At 36.8% G+C, this 23,535-nt stretch overlaps 1 protein-coding gene across 2 annotated transcripts in view; it reads right to left on the bottom strand.

Annotated features, from left to right (window-relative positions):
• RLF (RLF zinc finger) overlaps window positions 1–23,535 on the bottom strand; it is a 79,844-nt gene that overhangs the window by 48,469 nt on the left and 7,840 nt on the right. Inside the window, exon 1 of one of the 2 annotated variants that reach the window (XM_089895385.1) lies at window positions 172–4,397. The exons of the other annotated variant lie outside the window; for it this stretch is intronic. Coding sequence (XP_089751511.1) covers window positions 172–627 — 456 coding nt within the window. The 5' untranslated portion in view covers window positions 628–4,397. Of the gene's footprint in view, window positions 1–171; window positions 4,398–23,535 lie in introns of those variants that run through there. 2 annotated transcript variants of the gene reach the window in all.

Genomic DNA, 23,535 nt, shown 5'->3' on the forward strand with positions numbered 1-23,535 from the left:
ACTTTGTCACAGCTTACCCTTCCCCCTCCCCATATCCTCAAGTCCATTCTCTAGTAGGTCTGTGTCTTTATTCCCGTCTTACCCCTAGGTTCTTCATGACCTTTTTTTTCCCCCTTAGATTCCATATATATGTGTTAGCATACGGTATTTGTTTTTCTCTTTCTGACTTACTTCACTCTGTATGACAGACTCTAGGTCCATCCACCTCATTACAAATAGCTCAATTTCGTTTCTTTTTGTGGCTGAGTAATATTCCATTGTATATATGTGCCACATCTTCTTTATCCATTCATCTGTTGATAGACACTTAGGTTGCTTCCATGTCCTGGCTATTGTAAATAGAGCTGCAATGAACATATTGGTACATGACTCTTTTTGAATTACGGTTTTCTCAGGGTATATACCCAGTAGTGGGATTGCTGGGTCGTATGGTAGTTCTATTTGTAGTTTTTTAAGGAATCTCCATACTGTTCTCCATAGTGGCTGTATCAATTTACATACCCACCAACAGTGCAACAGTGTTCCCTTTTCTCCACACCCTCTCCAGCATTTATTGTTTGTAGATTTTTTGATGATGGTCATTCTGACCGGTGTGAGATGATATCTCATTGCAGTTTTGATTTGCATTTGGTTTGTTTAGAGGATTCTATTTTCATCACTTAATGAATTGTTTCTGCTGAGTTAAAGAAAAGGCAGACTGCTCTTTTGACATGAGAATAAATCTAATAAAGCCATAAAACGCCTATAGTTGTTCTCACTAGAGGTCTGGAGTTACCATCTCTGAAATTCAGTAATGTTTCATTAATACAACATTAAATTGAACATCAACCACGTGCCAATAAACTGGGTATACAAGGATAAGAATATGATCCCTGACTTACACAAGAGACTTATTGCTGAGTGTAGCCCTCTCAGCTCTTTTTTCTACACACGCAGAACTTATTAGGCTTAATTTATACTTACCAATTTATAAAAGGTTGAGGTTTTTATTTTTAATGAAGTTTATTTCAAAAACTAATATACATGCCAAATGCCAGTTCATTTGTTTACAATGGGGGACAGTCATATTACCACCTATGGTCCCCATTCCCCATACTTTGACATAAGAGGTTATCTGGTGAGATTAAAATCTAAAACAAAGGAAAACACAACCACAATAAAGCCTGATAAATTACATGTGTTCAAATGACGACAGAAAGCTGGCTTCTGTTCTCTTTGGACAGTGTGGAAAATCTGCCAAATTCTGGTTTGGGGTCTCTCTTTCTAGGTTCCACAAAGTTGCTCTCCCTACTATTAATATATTTCTTTCCTCTAACAACTGAATAGGTTTTGCTTATGCTTAACTGATACATCTCGTTAGGTTAAGACTTGAATTGTGCAAGTTTTCCCCCCCTAGAACACACATTCTGACTGGGCTAGGGAGTTAAGGCTACTTCAATAATAATTTCTTCTAACTTCCTGTCTTCTGATTTTTCTGCTTAGCAAACTACCAATAGCTGTGGTGGCACTGCAGGATTCCACTGATCTTCTGCAGTTTTTTCTGCAGTTTTCACAATAACAGTCCCTATATCTGTTCTGATAATTAAGAACTGACTGGTTTTGATTATTTAAAACAAACAAAAAAACTTAACAGGGAAATATATGATCAACCATTATACCATATACAGTAAAAGCTCTCTTAACTAACACACTGGATTATCTGATCTTTGCATACTTGAATGATCAAGCCAGTTAAGCTATTTTAGTACACCCATTTCAATTCAGTATCTTGCTGCTTTATCACAGTCACTTTAGAGAAGTGGGCTCTTTCTGTATTTTCAGAAAAGCATTATGTCCCCATCTAATCAAATACCAAATTTTCGTAAAATAAGAAAAAAAAATAACAGGATCATAAAACTGACCCCACAACAATCCTTTCTAGCTAAAACAGTGAAGAGAAGGAATGCAGAATCGTGTGCTTATCAGTTACATAAAAAAGATTTCACATAATCTCTCTGAAGAAATTTATTAAAATCTATGTCAGAACGAGATTGTTTTAGATCAGCAAATTACTTACTGTCTGCATTGGTTAATCTGAAAACCAGAGGGCTTTACAAATTTATATTCAGTAGCAGATTTTATGCTCCGGAGGTCAGATTTATCTTATCAATCTTTACAGGCCTAACACTCTTCTACCCCCTTCCATCTCCATAGGACATTCAAGTCTCATTAAATGTTTACTGAATAAATTTACCATTTTACTGAATAAACTCATCATTCTATTCATTTGACAAATATTTTTTGAGAGCCTACTCTAGTAAGGAGCTAGGTACTGGGGGGAAAGAGATGGGGGCCTATCCTCGTGGAGCTTTCAGAATAAGTCAACACAGCATGATAGTTGAAACCACACATGCAAATTAACCAACTACTGGCTAAAGTATGCAAAGAGAAGGGCATAGTGCACACAGATGAGGTTATTCTTTCCACAGTCCACCTTCCCACTCAGAAGCTCCTGCCACCAATCTAGTATCTTCTGACACAGACATTCCATTAAGACTCCCAACAAGTTACACAATTTCAAAGATTCAATACCCCATGACTATTTATGTTTACGTTTTTCCCTATACTGATTTATATATTTTTTATATTCCTAAATGTTTTCCCCCCTTACATGTTAATCACATTAAGGAGGTGTCCTTAACATGTCCACTATGAGCATACTCTGGGCATTGGAAGAATCACTGGAACAATCTTCATTATCATTTTTTTAAAAATGCAAGATGAAACTGAATGAATTACAGCCATCCAAATGACATTTTAAGTACCTCATGTAAACAAAATTCCATCAGAAGCAGAAAAGAAAAATGGAAGTCTCTTATTTTTCTTTAGACATTTAAATTTTAGACACCAACAAAACTGAATAAGAAAGGGGCAATAAATGATAACTATGACTCCCTCAAGTTCACTGGCATTCTTCAGAGACCAAATTAATGACCTCTTCTCTTTGTTTCAGTAAATGCATTTACGCTACAAAAGTTTACTATGTGGCAATACTGTGCTGGGTACTAGAGATGAAGACTCTTATCCTGCCCTTAAAGAACTAAATACACTGAGAGGTCAGATAAATTAGCCCAATCAGGTACCATCTTTGATTATTTTAAACATTCTTACTGGAGTGCTCTCATTCATATCCAAGGCAGATTATCTCTCAAGTCCTTGCTATATACCTCAAATGCCTGTTAGACATTTCCATCTGGATGTCCTAGTCAAATCTAAAATTCAACATGTTGAAAACAAACATCTTCTCCAGCAAATATGTTCTTCCTCCTATGTTCCATCTGCTTCTTTTCAGGAGCCAGAGCTAAAAAAACCTGTCCTTGAAACCACCACACCAAAGTTTGCTGATTCAACTGCAGAAATACCTTTGTCTGTGATCTTATGCTTTATTTCTACAGACAGTGACCTAGACCAGGCCCCCAACATCCCTCACCTGGAATGCTACAACAGTTTACTTCTCTAGGCTAAATATCTCCAGTTCTGTGTATGTGTTGTAGTCATAACGTATTTGTACCCCAAAAAATTAATGCACAGGGAAAATAACTAGAAGGAACTCAGCTAATACGGTTATTAGCACTGGAGTAGTAGTAGGATTATAAACAATTTTCTATCATTTTTATAATTTTCTGAAATTCTTCCCAAATTTTCTTTAATAAGTATTATGTTTACAGTGAAGGAAAGAATCTCTTCCCTATCCCAATTCTATCTATATTCCTCACTACATGGTTTCATACATTCCTTACTACATGGTTTCAAAGAGACTGGTAGCATCCTATTCTCTGAAACTATCAAGGATGGAGAATTCTTTTCTTCATGATGGTCATATTTTATGCAGGGATGCATTCCAATTTAAAACTCAAATGGTTCAAGACTAATTTTTCCGGTGGAATAACCATAGTTATTGTTTTTGAGCACACAGTATGCACTAGGTATCTTCCTAAGAGCTTTACATGCTATGAACATTTAATACAACAACCCGAAGAGCTAGGTGATTTATCATCAGCTCATTTTTTTTTTACATCTTTATTGGAGTATAATTGCTTTACAATGGTGTGTTAGTTTCTGCTTTATAACAAAGTGAATCAGTTATACATATGTTCCCATATCTCTTCCCTCTTGCATCTCCCCTCCTCCAACCCTCCCTATGCCACCCCTCTATGTGGTCACAAAGCACCTAGCTGATCTCCCTGTGCTATGCGGCTGCTTCCCACTAGCTATCTACCTTACGTTTGGTAGTGTATATATGTCCATGCCACTCTCTCACTTTGTCGCAGCTTACCCTTCCCCCTCCCCATATCCTCAAGTCCATTCTCTAGTAGGTCTGTGTCTTTATTCCTGTCTTACCCTAGGTTCTTCATGACCTTTTTTCCCCTTAAATTCCATATATATGTGTTAGCATACGGTATTTGTCTTTCTCTTTCTGACTTACTTCACTCTGTATGACAGACTCTAGGTCCATCCACCTCATTACAAATAGCTCAATTTCGTTTCTTTTTATGGCTGAGTAATATTCCATTGTATATATGTGCCACATCTTCTTTATCCATTCATCCGATGATGGCCACTTAGGTTGTTTCCATCTCCTGGCTATTGTAAATAGAGCTGCAATGAACATTTTGGTACATGACTCTTTTTGAATTATGGTTTTCTCAGGGTATATACCCAATAGTGGGATTGCTGGGTCATATGGTAGTTCTATTTGTAGTTTTTTAAGGAACCTCCATACTGTTCTCCATAGTGGCTGTACTAATTCACATTCCCACCAGCAGTGCAAGAGTGTTCCCTTTTCTCCACACCCTCTCCAGCATTTATTGTTTCTAGGTTTTTTGATGATGGCCATTCTGACTGCTGTGAGATGATATCTCATTGTAGTTTTTTGATTTGCATTTCTCTAATGATTAATGATGTTGAGCATTCTCTCATGTGTTTGTTGGCAGTCTGTATATCTTCTTCGGAGAAATGTCTATTTAGGTCTTCTGCCCGTTTTTGGATTGGGTTGTTTGTTTTTTTGTTATTGAGCTGCATGAATTGCTTGTAAATTTTGGAGATTAATCCTTTGTCAGTTGCTTCATTTGCAAATATTTTCTCCCATTCTGAGGGCTGTCTTTTGGTCTTATGATTTCCTTTGCTGTGCAAAAGCTTTGCAGTTTCATTAGGTCCCATTTATTTTTGTTTTTACTTCCATTTCTCTAGGAGGTGGGTCAAAAAGGATCTTGCTGTGATTCATGTCATAGAGTGTTCTGCCTATGTTTTCCTCTAAGAGTTTGATAGTTTCTGGCCTTACATTTAGGTCTTTAATCCATTTTGAGCTTATTTCTGTGTATGGTGTTAGGGAGTGATCTAATCTCATATTTTTACATGTACCTGTCCAGTTTTCCCAGCACCACTTATTGAAGAGGCTGTCCTTTCTCCACTGTACATTCCTGCCTCCTTTATCAAAGATAAGGTGACCCTATGTGCGTGGGTTTATCTCTGGGCTTTCTATCCTGTTCCATTGATCTATATTTCTGTTTTTGTGCCAGTACCATACTGTCTTGATTACTGTAGCTTTGTAGTATAGTCTGAAGTCAGAGAGCCTGATTCCTCCAGCTCCATTTTTCATTCTCAAGATTGCTTTGGCTATTCGGGGTCTTTTGTGTTTCCATACAAATTGTGAAATTTTTTGTTCTAGTTCTGTGAAAAATGCCAGTGGTAGTTTGATAGGGATTGCACTGAATCTGTAGATTGCTTTGGGTAGTAGAGTCATTTTCACAATGTTTATTCTTCCAATCCAAGAACATGGTATATCTTTCCATCTATTTGTATCATCTTTAATTTCTTTCATCAGTGTCTTATAATTTTCTGCATACAGGTCTTTCGTCTCCTTAGGTAGGTTTATTCCTAGATATTTTATTCTTTTTGTTGCAATGGTAAATGGGAGTGTTTTCTTGATTTCACTTTCAGATTTTTCATCATTAGTGTATAAGAATGCCAGAGATTTCTGTGCATTAATTTTGTATCCTGCTACTTTACCAAATTCATTGATTAGCTCTAGTAGTTTTCTGGTAGAATCTTTAGGATCCCCTATGTATAGTATCATGTCACGTGCAAACAGTGACAGCTTTACTTCTTCTTTTCAGATCTGGATTCCTTTTATTTCCTTTTCTTCTCTGATTGCTGTGGCATCAGCTCATTTTTAAAATGGGGAAACCAAAGCACAGAGAGATTAAGTTATTTTCCAAAAGACACCTGGTATTAAATGTTAGGATTTGAACTAGTGTCATCTGACTCCAGAGCCCACACTTAATTACTGTGCTACAAGACTTTTCAGAATGCACAATTCTACAACTATTTTAGGTGTGTTTTAAAACTCTACTTTCCCCACCACGTGTTAACTTTAATCTTTTACAGCAAGTAGTATCATGGTCATCATTTGGCCTTCTTCCTGAGAGTTTACAACATTTAATTTCCATTTAAAATGACTGCTTCTGGGGAAAGTTTTCCAGCAATAGTGCTGATTAATACTCCACAGTTCAGAATGCTGGTGGTTCACAAAGAAATGACAAAAAATATCTGGTACTTGTTAAAGCTGCATGTCCTATGGCAACAGGAAATTATGTGACTTTTAATAGAGGAGGATTTTCATTATTTCAAATTTTGCACATAAAATGAGAAATCTTATTGATTTTAATTTCTCAACTCGTGAAATTCCCAGAATTACATAAATTTGAGTAAAATGTGATTGCACTATGACAGACAGGCTTTCAGCAGGGGGTAGCACTTGAGCTGGATTTCTGAGGTACAGGTCAAGTTTGAAAATTCAAAAGTGAGGGGAACAGGACTCCAAGTAGACAGTAACTTGAACAAAATCAGAAAAGACCAATAGAACAGATAGGGCAAACAGTGACAAGACTTTACATCCGTTGGTGAGGAAGCACGGGAGGTTTCCCTAGAAGAGACTAAGCTGGGTGTGAGATGGAATGGGAAGAGAACAGCTGGCTGCTTACATTCAGAAAGTGGCTAGAGTAAATTACAACTTTTAAATCTTTTACATATGTTGCTATTAGGCCCCACCTCACACTTTCTATATTGGTTACAGTTGTTTTTTTAAAATCTAGAAATATGACTTACTTATTACTCTATCTACTTACCTATTCATCTATCCTGGATTCAGTTCATCATCCCAGCCTACCAAGATTATTTTTAGATAGTAATTCTGTCATGGGATTTAACTATGCTTTCTAACTTCATTTCATTTTCAAAAATATCTTTTGCTGTTTTTTCATAAAATTAATATCCTTTATTGTTTAAGAAATATGGATCAACAGAGAAGTAAAAATAAAAATGTCAACAATCTACACTATCACTACCCAAAAATAGACCACTGTTAACAGGTAATATTAAGTTTGAGGGCTTTTTAATGCCTAAATAGCAGTATTTTAATGGACTCAAACTATACATTGTTTTGTAAAATTTTCTTCAACATCAGTATTTTTATAGTTCATGTGTGTATCACAGTTTATTACTCAAGTCCCTGTTTCTGGGCATGATGGTTTCTAACTCTGCATTATTATATATAATATTTAGGACAATGTTCTATAAATGGAATTGCTGGGTCAAAGGATGCATAATTCTTAAGACTTTACATAGTGCCAAATTCTGCACCAGAAAATTTGTTCCAATTTACATTCCTATTATTTATGTAAGATAGTAACAGACTGAGGAACTGTCACAATTATTGTACATTACAACCTAAATACAACTTTTTGAGGGTCAACTGGATAAGGGAAATACATTATTTTGTTTATTCAATTTATCATCTTTTCATTACTACTGTGGTTGAATAAAAATTTTCATGTTTCCTTTACAGCACCCATATGGTATCTTCATTTCAGTTATCAATAACAGTAAGGAAGAGAGCTTGGATGAGAACAGCATCAACAGTTAATCTTCCCAAAAAACTGAAGAGGTAATACATCCTAACTCATTCTATGAGGCCAGCATTACCTTGATACAAAAGCCAGACAAAGACTACAAGTAAAGGAAACTACAGATCCATAGGCCTTATGAACACTGATACAAAAATCATCAACAAAATACTAGCAAACTGAATTCAATGGCATATTAAAATGGATTATACACTATGACCAAGTGGGATTTATTCCTGGAATGCAAGGATGGTAAAGCATATAAAAATCAATTAGTGCACTATACCACGTTAAGAGCATGAAGGGAAAAAACCTCACATGATCACCTCCACTGATGAAGAGTGTTTGAAAAATTCAACAATCTTTCATTCATGATTAAAAAAAAAAAACACTCAACAAACTAGGAGTAGAAGAAAATTACCTCCACATAATATAGACCATGAATGAAAAACCCTAACATTATACTCAATGGTGAAAGACTAAAAGCTTTTCCTTTAAGGTCAGGAAGAAGGATATCCACATTCACCACTTCTATTCAATACAGTACTGGAAGTCCTAGTGAGAGCAATTAGGCAAGAAAAAGAAATAAAAGGCATCCAAATTGGAAAGAAAAATACAGTATCACTGTTTGCAGATGACATGATTTTACATATATTAAATATTCCACACCAAAAAAACTATTCATATAAACAAGTTCAGCAAAGTTGCAGGATACAAAATCAACATACAAAAACCAGTTGTGTTTTTTGTTCTTGGCCACGCCGCACAGCTTGCAGGATCTTACTTCCACAACCAGGGATCAAACCCGGGCCCACAGCAGTGAAACCACACAGTCCTAACAACTGGACTGCCAGGGAATTCCCTCAGTTGTGGTTTTATACACTAACAATAAATAATCTGAAAAGGAAGTTAACTATTCCATTTACAATCACATCAAAAAAACAGGAATAAACCAAGGAAGTGAAAGACTTGCACACTGAAAACTATTAGAACTTGATGAGAGGGCTTCCCTGGTGGCACAGTGGTTAAGAATCCGCCTGCCAATGCAGGGGACACGGGTTCGAGCCCTGGTCCGGGAAGATCACACATGCCGCGAAGCAACTAAGCCCATGCGCCACAGCTACTGAGCCTGCGCTCTAGAGTCCACGAGCCACAACTACTGAGCCTGAGTGCCACAACTACTGAAGCCCGCGTGCCTAGAGCGTGTGCTCCACAACAACAGAAGCCACTGCAAGGAGAAGCCAGCACACCACAATGAAGAGTAGCCCCTGCTCACAGCAACTAGAGAAAGCCCGCGCACAGCCACGAAGACCCAGTGCAGCAGCAATCAATCAATAAATAAATAAATTTATATATTAAAAAAACTTGAAGAGAGATATTAAAGAAGACACAAATAAATGGCAAGACATGTCATGAAAATGTCCATGGATTGAAATACAATATTGTTAAGATGTCAATATTATACAAAGCAACCCACAGATTCAATGCAATCCCTATCAAAATCCCAGTGACTTTTTTTGGGGGGGGTAGAAATAGAAAATCCATCCTAAAATTAACATAGAATCTCAAGGGACCTTGAACTGCCAAAACAAACTTGAAAAAGAAGAATGAAGTTGTAAATCTGATACTTTCTGATTTCAAAATTTACTACAAAGCTACAGTAATCAAAGCAGTGTGTACTCAAGTAAAGACGGACACACAGACCAATGAAATAGAGGAGTCCAGAAATAAACCCTCGCATATATGGTCAAATGATTTTCCAGGGTGCCAAGACCATTCAGTGGGGGAAAGGACAGTCTTTTCAACAAACGGTGTTGGGAAAATTGAATATCCATATGCAAAAGAATTAGACTCTTACCTTATACCATAAATTAGCTCAAAATAGATCTAAGATCAGACTGCAAAGGCAAAAGAACTAAAAGCAAAATTAAACAAATGGGACCTAATGAAATTTAAAAACTTTTGCACAGCAAACAAAACCATCAACAAAATGAAAAGACAACCTATGGAACAGGAGAAAATATTTGCAAATGATGTGACTGACAAGGGGTTAATATCCAAAATACACCAACAACTCCTACAACTCAGTATCAAAAAACCAAACAACCCAATCAAACAATGGGCAGAAGACCTCAACAGACATCTCTCCAAAAAGACACACAGATGACCAACAGGCACATGAAAAGATACTCAACATCACTAATTATCAGAGAAATGCAAATCAAAACCACAATGAGATATCACCTCACATCAGTCAGAATGGCTATCATCAAAAAGTCTACAAATAACAAATGCTGGACAGAACGTGGAGAAAAAGGAACCCTACTAAACTGTTGGTGGGAACGTAAACTGGTGCAGCCACTATGGAAAAAAGCGTGAAGATTCCTTTAAAAACTGAAAATAAAGCTACCATATCATCCAGCAATTCCACCTCTGGGCATATATCCTGAAAAGACAAAAACTCTGATTTGAAAAGATACATGTACCCCAATGTTCATAGCAGCATTATTCACAATACCCAAGATGGAAACAACCCAAGCGCCCACCAAGAGACAACTGGCTTAAGAAGATGTGGTATGTGTGTGTGTGTACACATACACACACACACACACCACACAATAGAATATTACAGTCATAAAATAGAATGAAATATTGCCATTTGCAGCAACATGGATGGACCTAGAGAATATCATACTAAATGAAGTCAGTCAGACAGAGAAAGACAAATATCACATGATATCACTTATATGGGGAATCTAAAAAATAATAAAAATGAATCTATATACTAAACAATCACAGAAAACAAACTTATGGTTACCAAAGGGGAAGGGGGGGATAAATCAGGAGTACTATGGGATTAACAGATACAAACTGCTACATATAAAACAGATAAGCAGGGCTTCCCTGGTGGCACAGTGGTTAAGAATCCGCCTGCCAATGCAGGGGACACTGGTTCGAGCCCTGGTCCAGGAAGATCCCACATGCCGCGAGGCAAGTAAGCCTGTGCGCCACAACTACTAAGCCTGCACTCTAGACCCTGCGAGCCACAACTACTGAAGCCCATGCGCTTAGAGCCCGGGCTCCACAACAAGAGAAGCCACCGCAATGAGAAGCCTGCGCACCGCAACAAAGACCCAATGCAGCCAAAAATAAATAAATTAAATAAATTAAAAAACAAAACAAAAAAAAACAGATAAGCAGCAAGGATTTACTGTATATCACAGGAAACTATATGCAATATCTTGTAATAACCTATAATGGAAAATAATCTGAAAAATATATGTATAACAATAATTTTGCTGTACACCTGAAGCTAACACAATATTGTAAATCAACTACACTTCAATTAAAAAAAGAAAAGAAAATAGGAAAAAATAGATCTAAGAGCTAAAAATCATAAAACGCTTGGAAGAAAACAGTGGAAAAGCTTCATGATATTGGACTTGGAAATGATTTCTTAGTCATGATACTGGGAGCACACGTAACAAAAGTATAAACAGATAAACTGAGCTATATCAAAATTAAAAACTTTTGTACCCCGAAATTTGGATACTATCCATGTGGTAAAAAGAAAACCTGCAAAACAGGTGAAAATATCTGCAAGTCATCTGTTAATGGATTAATATCCAAAAATATATAAAGCTTTAAAACTCAACAACAACAAAACCCAATTAATAATGGGCAAAGGACTTAAACAGACATTTCTCCAAAGAAGATACACAAATGGCCAATAAGCACATGAAAAAATGTTCAACATCAGTAAGTAGGAAATGCAAATCAAAATCACAGTGAGATACCATTTCACACTCATTAGGATAGTTATTATCAAAAATAAACAGAAAATAACAAACAGAAAATAACAATTGTTCGCAAAAATGTGGAGAATTTGGAACCCCTGTGCATTGTTGGTGGGAATGTAAAATGGTTCAGCCACTGTGCAAAATGTATGATGGTTTCTCCAAAAATTAAACAGAATTACCATATGATCTAGTAATTTCACTTCTGGATATACACCCAAAAGAACTGAAAGCAGTGACCTGAAGAGCTATTTGTTCCCATGTTCATAGCAGCATTATTTACAATAGGTGGACGCAATCCAAGAATCCATCAAGGGGTGGATGAACAAATTGTGGTATATAAACAGTGGCATATTATTCAGCCTTAAAAAGAAAGGAAATTTGACACATGCTACAACCTCGATGAATCTTAAAGCCATTACGCTAAGTGAAATAAGCAAGTCACGAAGAGACATAGGTTTCCACTTATAAAAATGCACCATAGTCAAATTCATAGAGGCAGAAAGCAGAATGGTGGTTACCAGAGGCAGGGGAGAGGGACGAATGGGGGATTAATGTCTGATGAGTTCAGAGGTTCAGTGTGGGAAGATGAAAATGTTCTGAAGATGAATGGTGGTGATAGTTGCATAACAACATAACATACTTAATGCCACTGTGAACTGTATGCTTAAAAATAGCTAAAGTGAAAAATTTTATATTATGCATACTTTACTACAATATAAAAAAATACCCAAAAAAGTTAACTTTATGTCTTAAGATTTAAGAAGAGCAATTTTCAAGAAACAGAAGTGCATAAGCATGATTAGGAAGACTGGGGAAAGAGAAGGATAAATTCAAATACCCCACATTTCTGTTTCAGCAAGTCACTAGTACTAAAGAGACTGATCTAGAATACCTCTTAAATCTTGAGATTTTTAAATCCAAGCTTTATCACACTGGAGAAGAGGATCACAATTCTGAGGCAGTTGTGTAATAGAGTGAAATAACGTGCCTTTCGGCTGTGGATTCAAACCTCTACCCCCCATCATTTGCCAGCTAACCTCTCTGGGTCTTGATTTTTAAAAATCACTTAACTGAAATGACTGAGTACTCATTTTGCACCAGACATTGCACAATACAGCTTTAAAAACTGTGGCCAAATACACGTAACAAAACTTACTACCTTAACCATTTTTTTAAGTGTACAGTTCTGTGACATTAAGTATATTTACACTGCCGTGCTACCATCACCAACATCCATCCACAGAACTTGTTTCATCTTGCAAAACTGAAACTGACCCATTAAACAATAACTCCCCATTTCCCCTTCCCTCCAGCCCCTGGCAATCACCATTCTACTTCCTGTCTCTATGTGTAATATAGCTTTCATAACATTGTATTTTCTGTTTGAAAAAAGCAACACAAGAGTGTGGTAATGGCATCAGGGTATACAAATAGATCAACAGAACAGAATAAAGTCCAGAAACAGACCTACATACATATGGCTAATTGATTTTCAGCAAAGCGCAAAGGCAATTTCTCAATTCAATGGGAAAGCAGTCTTTTCAACAAATGATTCTGGAACATTGAGATGTTCATATTTTTAGAAAAAGGACTTCCACCCATCACTCACACAATACACAAAAATTAACTCCAAATGGGTCATAGATCTAAATGTAAAACCTAAAACAGTAACATTTATAGAAGAGAACATAGAAAGCCTTTGTGCTCTTGGGTTAGGCAGATTTCTCAGACATAACGTGAAAAATACAATCAATAAAAGAACAAGTTGGGCTTCCCTGGTAGCTCAGTGGTTAAGAATAGGCCTGCCAATGCAGGAGACACGGGTTCGAGCCCTGGTCCGGGAAGATCCCACATGCCGCAGAGCAACTAAGTCCGTGCGCCACAACTACTGAGCCTGTGCTCTAGGGCCCGCGAGCCACAACTACTGAAGCCCGCACGCCCTAGAGCCCGTGCTCTGCGACAAGAGAAGCCACCTCAATGAGAAGCCTGTGCACCGCAACAAAGAGTAGCCCCTGCTCACCACAACTAGAGAAAGCCTGCGCACAGCAACGAAGACCCAACACAGCCAGAAATAAATAAAATTAATTAATAAAAATAAATAAAAGAACAAGTTAATAAACTGAGGTTTATCAAAATTAAGAACTTGTGTCCTTCAAAAGACACTGTTAAGAGAATAAAAAGACAAACCACAGCCTAGGAGAATACATGCCAACAAGCAAGCCATGGCTTGGCTGCTCTTATGCCCATCTAGTAATGCGGGACATTTCGTTCCTGTTAATGTCTCACCCAGTTTTTCCCTGAAGTTCTTGATAGTGTCTCTCATGAGTTTAGAACAGTTCTGTCCACAATGTGTGTCTGCCACCATGTTGTTCTGCCTCAGTTCATCCTTGTCATGATCTGCTCCTTCTAAGCTGGTAGAGAGCACCTCAGGCTTTCTCCATGCCCACATCAACACAATGGAATCTGTGTCACAGCCAAGGGTGTTCCCTCCAAAGATCCCAAGTGAACCAGAGGCAGAATGTGTGTAACTTAAAAGTGATACAAATCACCATCCCCAATCTGTCTACCCTTTGCCACCTAAGTCACAACATTTAAAGAAGGAAAAAAAAGAAAAAGATATTGCATAAAGGACTTGGGTCCAGAAACACACACATACACCCCTCAAAACTCAACAGTAAGAAAAGAGACAATCCAATTCTTTCAAATGAGCAAGAGTTGAAAAGATACATCCCCAAAGAAGATACATGGTTGGTAACTAAGCACATGAAAAGATACTCAACAGAAGTCATTAGGGAAAAGGCAAATGAGAACCACAATGAGCTGCCACTAATTTTAAAATGGCTAAAGCTAAAAAGACTGGCCACACCAAGTGCTGATCAGGAGGTGGAAAACTAGAACTCTCATACATTGTTGGTAGGAATGTAAAATGATACAACTACTCTCAAAAACCTGACATGTGACCCAGCCATTCCAGTTATTTACCCAAGAGAAAGAGAAGGCGTTTGTTCACACAAAGACTTACACATGAATGTTCATAGCAGCTTTGTCTGTATTAGCTAAAAACTGGAAACAAGCCAAATATACCAACAGGTGAATAAACAAATCATGATAAAGCCATAGAATGAATACTCAGCAATGAAAGGAATTAATTATTAATATATACAACAACATAAAAGAATTTCAAAATAATTATACTGCAAGAAACCAAAAAGAGACTTACAGGTTTATTTATGTAAAATTCTAAAAATGCAATATAATCTATATATAGAGAAAGCAGCATAGCTGAGTGAGGATGTTATGGTTATGTACGGGAGGAAAGTAAGAAAGAGGAAATACAATGGGAGTAGAAAGAAAGTTCTAGGAGTGACGGATATATTTGTTATCTTGATTGTGGTTTCATGGGTATACAGATATGCCAAAGCTTATCAAATTGTTCATTTTAAATATGAGCAGTTTACTGTATGTCAATTATACCTCAATAAAGCTTTTTTTAAAAAAACACAATGCTCCACAAAATGCACAAAATCATAAAAGGAATTTAAATAAATTTTACATTTCGATTGTCAGATTTACTATTTTTACTGCAATAAAGTGTAAAAATTCTGTGCATAAAAATAATATAAGGGACTTCCCTGGTGGCATAGTGGTTAAGAATCCTCCTGCCAATGCAGGGGACATGGGCTCAAGCCCTGGTCTGGGAAGATCCCACACGCCGCGGAGCAACTAAGCCCACGAGTCACAACTCCTGAGCCTGCGTGCTACAACTACTGAAGCCCACATGCCTAGAGCCCGTGCTCCACAAGGGAAGTCACTGCATCGCAATGAATAGCCCCCACTCACCACAACTAGAGAAAGCCCGCGTGCAGCAATTAAGACCAATGCAGCCAAAAATAAATAAATGAAATGTTAAAAAAAAGTTTAAAAATTACCTTAAAAATAATGATATAAAAAGTGAAAAGATAAACAGAAGAAAAGATAATTCCAAAGTAATGACCAACAAAAAATTCATATCTAGAATATAATTTCATAAAAACTGTTAAGAAAATCCAAATTAAAAATGAGCAAAAAATAGGAAAAAGTAATTCAGAAAAGAGGAAATCTGAATAGCAATAAATATAACCAAAAAGATAAGCAACTCCTCACAAGTAAACAGAAAAAAAAATTAAAACCACAATGAGATACCACAGTCTATCCATTAGAACGGCTACAATTAAACTGTCGACTATACAAAGTATTGGCAAGAATGAAGGGCAATGGTAACTTTCATACACTGATAACTGCATAAACTGCTACAAATACTTTGGAGAGTAACTTGGCAGTATTTATTATAGTTGAAGATAGGCTTATATATGAAGCTAGCAATTCCACTGTAAGCATATACCCTAAAAGAAATTCTTGCACCCATGTATAAACATATAAGGAAAAGATATCTACCCCAGCAGTTAATGTAAATGCCTCTAAATCCATCAGTAAAAGAATGGACAAATGAACTGTGATATATTTACATAATGAAATACTACACACCAGTGAAAAATGAAAGTATCAAGACTATACATACCAAAAAGTATACATACATACTAGATACACCTTAGAAACATTATGTTGAATTCAAAAAGCTTCAGAATACATACAGTACATCATTTAAGCAAAGCTGGAAAATATAAGAAATAATATTACACATTATATTAAAATACACAAATACAAAGTAAAGAGATGGAGGAGAGATTAAATAGCAAAATCAGGATGATGGTGGGAGGGAGATGATGTCTGTAACAGGGTACATAGGTAGCTTCAATTATTTTATTTCTTAGGTTGTGTTCATTTTAGTATGCACTTTACTACCTGTATGTTGGAAATATTTGATTTTTTTGAAAAGTAACATACCATTCAAAGTTCTGAGCAAAACTGATTTTCAACCTAGATTCCTACACCCAGCCTAACTAACACAAAAGAGAGGGGAAACCTCCTCAGGAAGCTACTGGAGGGTAACTCCTCACACCCCAAATAGGGGAGTAAAACAAGACAAAGACAGGAGGGCTAGGAAACAGTATCTAACAAAGGAAAGAAGCAAAGACAAGTACTGAAACAATAGTTGATAAAATGAAAATTAATTAAAAACGGTAATATATAAGTATAAACCGTACAAAAACACAAGAAACATAAAGTGAATGTCCCACTTATTCTTCACTGAAATGCAACAAATGATAACACTTTAACTGTCTTTCAAAACTTTTTCTATACATCATTGCTTTATAAAATGGGATACTATATAGTTTTCTGTTTCTAAAACAACAGATCTTGGATACCCTTTCATACCAATACATATAGTACTACCTTTTTGCCTGTTTAAATTTTATTTGAAAAATACTGAAATACACCAAAAAGGGAAAATCCACTCATAATTCCACCACTTTAAAATTTTCTATGCAACAAAGAAGTGAAAGATCACACCAGTGCCATCTAATTCTACCCCTACTCTCTATCGCCAAATAACCCCAATAAATACAATTTGGTACATATGCCTTATATACATAAACAAAAGCTTTCTAATTCTTTGTAATAATCTCCTGTGCTCAAATGTTTTATGGCTCTGGGGTGTTCAAAGGGTACTTATTTTTTGGCATTTCCAAATCTAAAATATCTTATAAAAGCCCTCATCTAGTCCAAGATGGATTCCTGGCATTCCTGCTCTCCCTTAAATTAGTAGGGTCTTCCCTTCTTAACCATACACTTGCTTCAAATTTTCAGTTTGGCAACAAACACTAATGAAGCCGATTATAGAAAAGTGACACGGAAAATCATTTCTTTATAATCTATACCAATTGGAAAGAGCAATAACGTTGCTTACTCAAAACCATTTATGTTAGACCTAAAAATTATTATGTAATAGTTAAGCAAGGGAATTGTTTTGCTTATGTTCGTGTTACCTAAGGACAAACTAGTTGGAAGGTAGATAAATACATATAACCGTCAAACACTGACTACTGCTCTTTTGTACCAATAAGCATATGTAACAGGAAAAACTGCTTAATATTTATCTTCTCCACTAGACAATAAGCTCACTGCAGACCAGAACCCCAAGTAGCACATAACAGGTATTTTGTAATTATTTGCTTTTGATTCTTTGCCCAATTATTAAAAGATATGCTAACTTATTTTTGAAGTTCGATTAAGACAATTTTTCTGATACATATCTTTGATTAGCATGAAATATGCCTGTATACTAAAACAAATTCAACTAAGTAGATTGAACTCCCAAATTCTCACTGCTTCCTTCAAACCCTGTAAAGGAGGAGAGCAGCATAATATTGACCAAACTGCACTTGTGGGAATTTTGAAAAGAAAATGCTTAAGATCACAGTATTTTTTAGAAAGGTGCTCACATCAGATTACAATGATAATCAATTTTGCTTGATAGTAAATAGATATGTCAAAGTTCAGAACTTTATTGATATTACAGCTGTTATATAATATCACACAATATTGATATAATTATTCTGATCCTCAGCTAACATCCTCGACTGAGAGGGAGTTTCTAACTTACAAGTTTTAAGCTGGAAAGGGAATGGGGCAGAAAACCTCCAAAGTTCTTCCCCCAAACATAAGATTCTACAATTTTATGAAAACATGGCCAACTTTTTCCCAAGAACTCAAATCCATGTTACAAACTCAAATCACTTTTGATATATGCACATTTCAATAAAATGAAACACATAATTTAAATGCCAAACAATAAACCAAGTTAAAGCCAACAGCCAAATGAATAAAAAATGTTTCATATAGAATGATCTATTAGTTGCAACACGTCAAACTCATTATACCTACTATAAACCCCAAAAGGCATCCATATTGCTTCAAAGTAATAGAAAGTTACTGTAAATTACACTTCCAGTCTACAAAACTCATCATAGGCTCTCTGAATCTAAAACTATGTTAGCAAATGCTCTGAAAGCACTTAGGTAACTTTTTTCTTTCAGTGAGCTCTACATTGACAGGAAAATGGAGAAAAACCACGCTACATGAAATACTTCTTTGAGAGTCCGCCTGCCGATGCAGGGGACACAGGTTCGTGCCCCGGTCCGGGAAGATCCCACATGCCGTGGAGCAGCTGGGCCGGTGAGCCATGGCTGCTGGGCCTGTGCGTCCGCAGAGGGAGAGGCCACAGCAGTGAGAGGCCCGCGTACCAGAAAAAAAAAACAAAACAAAAACAAAAAAAACAAAAACAACATTCAGTATAGAAACGAAATAAAGAAACAGACACGCTGGGTACCTATCTGCTGCTACCAAAAACTATGCTAAGGGTACTGTAATATTGTCCCATTTGATCCTCACAACCACCTACGGGGTAGCTGTCTATTAACCCCCAATTTTGTAGACAAGAATATAGACTCACGGCAAGGTTTAAGATCACAAAAGTGTTGGAATGAGGATTTAAACCGAAACCTCTTAACTTCAAACTTAAAATGTACTTTCTATTGTATACGTTCTCCATTTCATAAGACAATAAAACATAATATTGACGAAACATGATGTTTTACCCACATTTACTGTTAGAACTTCATTGGATAATTTGCTCTAGGTTTAACATTTTCATTTACCAAAATCAAGCTTTCATTATGAAGGAAAGAGTCAAAGGATAGTGAGCATAACAACTAATGTAAACAAATAATTTCAACTCCAATTAGTAGAGTGGTTTCCACTGGGATGGGCATTTACCCTAAAGGTGTAAATGATAACCCATCAAGGGGCAGAAATATAACATTGAAACTTTTATTTAAATTAGTTTTAAAAGTCTCATCCCTTTTATACTTCTGTGTTTGCTTGTAATTTATATATTGGTACTGCATAAATAGAACATTTAAAATTTATTTATTTCAATAAGGATACACAAGGCAAATGTTTGGAGATGACTTAGAAAATAATCCTTAGCAAATGTTTCCCAATAGACTTATGTAGTTTTAGAGGAGAATCACACCTAAAAGGTCATCTTATTTAAGCAGCAATTTGAGACCCCATAACAAACTGATTTGGTGCAAGGTAATACATCCATTCAGTGACACTTTATCTGAAAACATATAAAGATAACAACATAAGAAAAAGTTAGCTAATGTAATGCACTAGGGTCTTTCCATTTATTCAGCTATGACTCAGTCTTCCCAAAGATTCCCAAATCTCCCCAAAGTAGTAATGATCGATAAATGTTTGTTGGAAATAAGTACACTGACAAATCTCTCACAACAACAATCAATCACTAAATTGTATGATACATTCTGATGGCCTCAGGTTAGGCTGCAACTAACTCTCTGTAGTATGTTCTGCTTCTTGAGAACCTCAAAGCAGCATGGAATCTTAAGATTACAAGGTCACACTCGATGATTAGACACAACCAAATTTTAATGACTTTTAAATAATAACATTTTAAAACAGAAGTATGTTTAAAAAAAAAAAGGTAAAGACAAACCTCACAGGAAAAAAAAAGTAAATATCTAATACACATGAAAAAATAACAAGGACTTCCCTGGTGGTCCAGTGGGTAAGACTCTGTGCTCCCAATGCAGGGGTCCAGGTTCAATTCCTGGTTGGGGAACTAGATCCCGCATGCATGCCGCAACTACGAAGCACGTATGCCGCAACTACGAAGCCAACATGCCACAACTAAAGATCCTGCATGCCACAACGAAGATCCCGTGTGCCACAACTAAGACCCGGCACAGCCAAAATAAATGAATATATAAATGTTTTAATGCTGTTAAAATACAAATTAATAGTGTGATAGCAATTATCTGCCACTATCAGATGGGCAAATATTAAAAAGTTTAGTAATACCAGGGTTGGCAAGGATATAGTGAAACAGGGACTCCATAACACTATTGGTGGAAGTACATACTCAACTTCTCGTAGGCCAGTATGTATCAAAATTTTAAAAAAACATTCTCTTTAGTCCAGTACTGTAATGTCAATGCCAGGAATTTATGCTATGGATATAAATAACTAATGCTTAATGTTTAAGGTTGTTCACGTCAACATTATTTGCGGTAACAACAAAAAAGAATACAAATTATTTAATTATGGTAATGTTCAACATGTACTGATACAGAAAGTTGTCCTCAGTATATTAAATCAAAATGTAGGGACTTCCCTATTGGTCCAGTGATAAAGAATCCGCCTTACAATCAATGCAGGGGATGCGAGTTCTATCTCTAGTCAGGGAGCTAAGATCCCACATGCCGCGGGGCAACTAAGCCCGTGCGCCACAACTACCGAGCTCGTGTGCCTCAACTAGAGCCTGCGTGCTGCAAACTACAGAGCCCATGCGCCCTGGAGACTGTGCGCCACAACTAGAGAAAAGAAAACCCGCACACCACAACTAGAGAGAAGCTTGTGCACTACAACGAAGAGTCCATGTGCCGCAACAAAAGATCCCGCATGCCTCAAGAAAGATCCCAAGTGCTACAACTATGACCCGATGCAGCCAAAAATAAATTAAAAAAATAATAACTCTTTTCAAAAATTAATTAATTAAAATGTAAATTGCAGAAGAGTGTGCATTTTAATTTTTAAGAACACATAAGACACCGTTAACTGCTGTGGGGAGTGACTGGAGGAACTGAAGGCAAGAAAGGGCTTCTACTTTTTCCTAAAACCTTTCTGTAGCTTCATATATTCTGCCTTGACCATAGCTTTTACAGTTTAAAAAATTTTTAAATTAAGAGTGTTGAAGGTTTTGGGACTTCCCTGATGGCACAGTGGTTAAGAATCCGCCTGCCAGTACACAGGACATAGGTTCGAGCCCTGGTCCGGGAAGATCCCACATGCCGCGGAACAACTAAGCACATGTGCCACAACTACTGAGCCTGCACACCTAGAGCCCATGCTCCACAGCAAGAGAAGCCACAACAATGAGAAGCCCGCGCACTGCAATGAAGAGCAGGCCCTGCTCACTGCAACTAGAGAAAGCCTGCACGCAGCAGCGAAGACCCAACGCAGCCAAATAAATAAATAAATAAATATAAATTAGAAAAAAAAAAAAAGAGTGTTGAAAGTTTTGCTACTTGCATAATTTAAAATCAATGCAGCTTTGGACTTCCCTGGTGGCACAGTGGTTAAGAATCCGCCTGCCAATGCAGGGGACATGGGTTCAAGCCCTGGTCCAGGAAGATCCCACATGCCGTGGAGAAACTAAGCCCGTGAGCCACAACTACTGAGCCTGAGCTCTAGAGCCCGCGAGCCACAACTACTGAAGCCCATGAACCTAGAGCCCACGCTCCACAACAAGAGAAGCCACCGCAATGAGAAGCCCACGCACAGCGATGAAGAGTAGCCCCCGCTCAGCCCCCGCTCACCGCAACTAGAGAAAGACCCATGCACAGCAATAAAGACCCAACGCAGCCAAAAATAAATTAACTAATTAAAAAATAAAAATAAAATCAACGCAGTTTTCAATGGAATACTATGCAGTTTTTTTAATGTAGTTAATATGTGTGTGTTCCATATGAAAAGGTATCTACAATATATTAAATGAAATAAGCAAGTTTTAGTATATAAACTTGACACTATTTTTCTAAAAATAATACATATCATATGGAAAAATTCTGTAAGTATACATTCCCAAACTGTTAACCTAAGAAAACGTAGTACTGAAGTATAGGGAGTATATGGTAGTTTTCATCTTAACTTTCTCTTCTTTTACGTTATTCTAAGTTTTTACAATTAGAATGTGTTCATGAGTTGCTTGGGCAACTAAAATTTTTAATATTTATATACACACATATACTATATGTGCTTTTCCAAAAATCAGAATAATACATCAAGTTATTAACAGTGAGGCTACATGGTACTTTCACTTTTTACTTTATGCATTTATACATCTTGTCTTAAGCTTCTAGAATGTGCATGTATCAGTTTGGAGTCACAAAAGACAAAAACTATATATAATTAGTTTTATTTCTTTAAGATACCATATATATATATATATATATATATTTTTTTTTTTTGGCGGTACGCGGGCCACTCACTGTTGTGGCCTCTCCCGTCGTGAAGCACAGGCTCCGGACGCGCAGGCTCAGCGGCCATGGCTCACGGGCCTAGCCGCTCCACGGTATGTGGGATCTTCCCGGACCGGGGCATGAACCCGTGTCCCCTGCATTGGCAGGCGGACTCTCAACCACTGTGCCACCAGGGAAGCCCAGGATACCTTATATATTTTAAACATACATATGGAAAAATGAAATCCCAAATTAAAATATGCCTGTTTTACACAACCATATATCATAAAAATACAATTCCCAAGCTAAGTCATTCATTCTATCATATCTGGTAATAATTCTTATAAGTGTCCATATTAGAAGGCATTACTGTGCTGGCTAATGTGACACACTCAGGTTATTTCTTTGGGAGTAAAAATACAATGAGATCAAATGTCAGCACAATAAGCTACTAGATCCCCCCCAAAAGAATAAGAAAAGTCCTCTAAAAAACACATTAGCGAAATCAGGCGCAGCACAAGTGAGGAGAAAAGACAAATACATCAGTAGTTCCCAAGCTTGCTATGTGCAGAAATATAGGTAAAGGTAAACCTAGATGAATAAATAAACTTGAACTCAAAACATGTCTGAAATGTAATTCATTCTCAACTTCCAAAAAATTATAACACATTAAAATATTTTTCATTTGGGACAATAAGTATAATCTAACACCTGCGAAAACTTTGGAGGGAAATTGTTTTTATAAAAAGCTCACAGTCAGGACTTCCCTGGTGGCAGAGTGGTTAAGAATCCACCTGCCAATGCAGG

Source organism: Delphinapterus leucas, chromosome 1 (genome assembly GCF_059928025.1).
Source record: "Delphinapterus leucas isolate spDelLeu-1000000601 "Yukka" chromosome 1, BTC_Dleu_Yukka2, whole genome shotgun sequence".
Lineage (NCBI taxonomy): Eukaryota > Metazoa > Chordata > Mammalia > Artiodactyla > Monodontidae > Delphinapterus > Delphinapterus leucas.